At 58.2% G+C, this 933-nt stretch overlaps 1 protein-coding gene across 1 annotated transcript in view; it reads right to left on the bottom strand.

The window, feature by feature from the left end:
• The window catches only part of TJAP1 (tight junction associated protein 1 (peripheral)), a 24,267-nt gene that overhangs the window by 1,533 nt on the left and 21,801 nt on the right, over positions 1-933 (bottom strand). The window contains exons 10-11 of the mRNA XM_010863235.1: positions 902-933; positions 9-263 (exon numbers count right to left, since the gene is read on the bottom strand). Of these exons, the coding sequence (XP_010861537.1) occupies positions 9-263; positions 902-933 (287 nt within the window). The remainder of the gene's footprint in view (positions 1-8; positions 264-901) is intronic.

Raw genomic sequence — 933 nt, forward strand, 5'->3', positions numbered from 1 at the left:
CTCGGGGCTGGGGGGCTAGCTGAGTCACCCGGGTCACCCCCACTCATATCCACATGCACGAAGACATCCTCAGCCAAGGGGTGCCCGGTGCTGCCTGACTGGGCCGAATTGAGCAGGAGAGACTCCGGCTTCTCCAGCACGCGGGCAATGACCGAGGTGGGCACCACAGCCCCAGGGGCCAGGCTGGGGGCAGGCCCGGGGCTGGCGGCCTCCTGACCACTGTGCAGGTGTTTCCGAACCATATCCTGTAGCTCACAGGGCAGCTGGGGTACAGGAACGAGAAAAGGAAAGAGACATGAAGGATCCCAGCCTAAGACAGCTTGCTTCAGGGCAAAAATAAAGGCTGCCATGTGCAAGGCTCCCTCCTCACAGTGTGCTGGGCACTTTGCTATCACCTGTTCTCACAGCACACCGAGGTATGTCCTCATTTTGCAGTGAAATGACTTGAAGCTTTTGATCAATACAGCCAGGATGTGACCCCAGAACTGGTGCTAAGGCCCACTCCTTCTGTCGACCCTGTCAGCCCTAGGCTGGAGCTCTGGGGTCTAGAGCTTCCCCTTGGAGCAAGGGGCTCTCTCAATTATCTTATGGCCCATACTTCTGGCATCCCCCTCCTTCCTGCATCAGATCTGGAAACTGAGACCCTCTCCCCATCTCTGTTCCAGAAATACCCATAGGGCCAGTCCTCACCCTGCCCCTAGTGATGGCCCTTGAGAGCATGCAGGACACCAACCAGAGGCTGAGCTGCCTGGCTTGAGGGGAAACAGGAAGGCGAGGGGAAGGCAAAGCACAAAGGCGGGGAGCCAGAGGTGCAAGGACAGGACAGAGAGGCGTAGAAACTGGAGCTGGAAGGGTCCTATAAAGGGTGGACGGGTACTGGCTGGGAGGACCCGCTACTCACATCGGCAAACTTGTGGTTACGGAAGTGGGACT

The sequence above is a fragment of the Bison bison genome, unplaced genomic scaffold (assembly GCF_000754665.1).
Source record: "Bison bison bison isolate TAMUID 2011002044 unplaced genomic scaffold, Bison_UMD1.0 scf7180017864487, whole genome shotgun sequence".
In the NCBI taxonomy this organism is placed as follows: domain Eukaryota; kingdom Metazoa; phylum Chordata; class Mammalia; order Artiodactyla; family Bovidae; genus Bison; species Bison bison.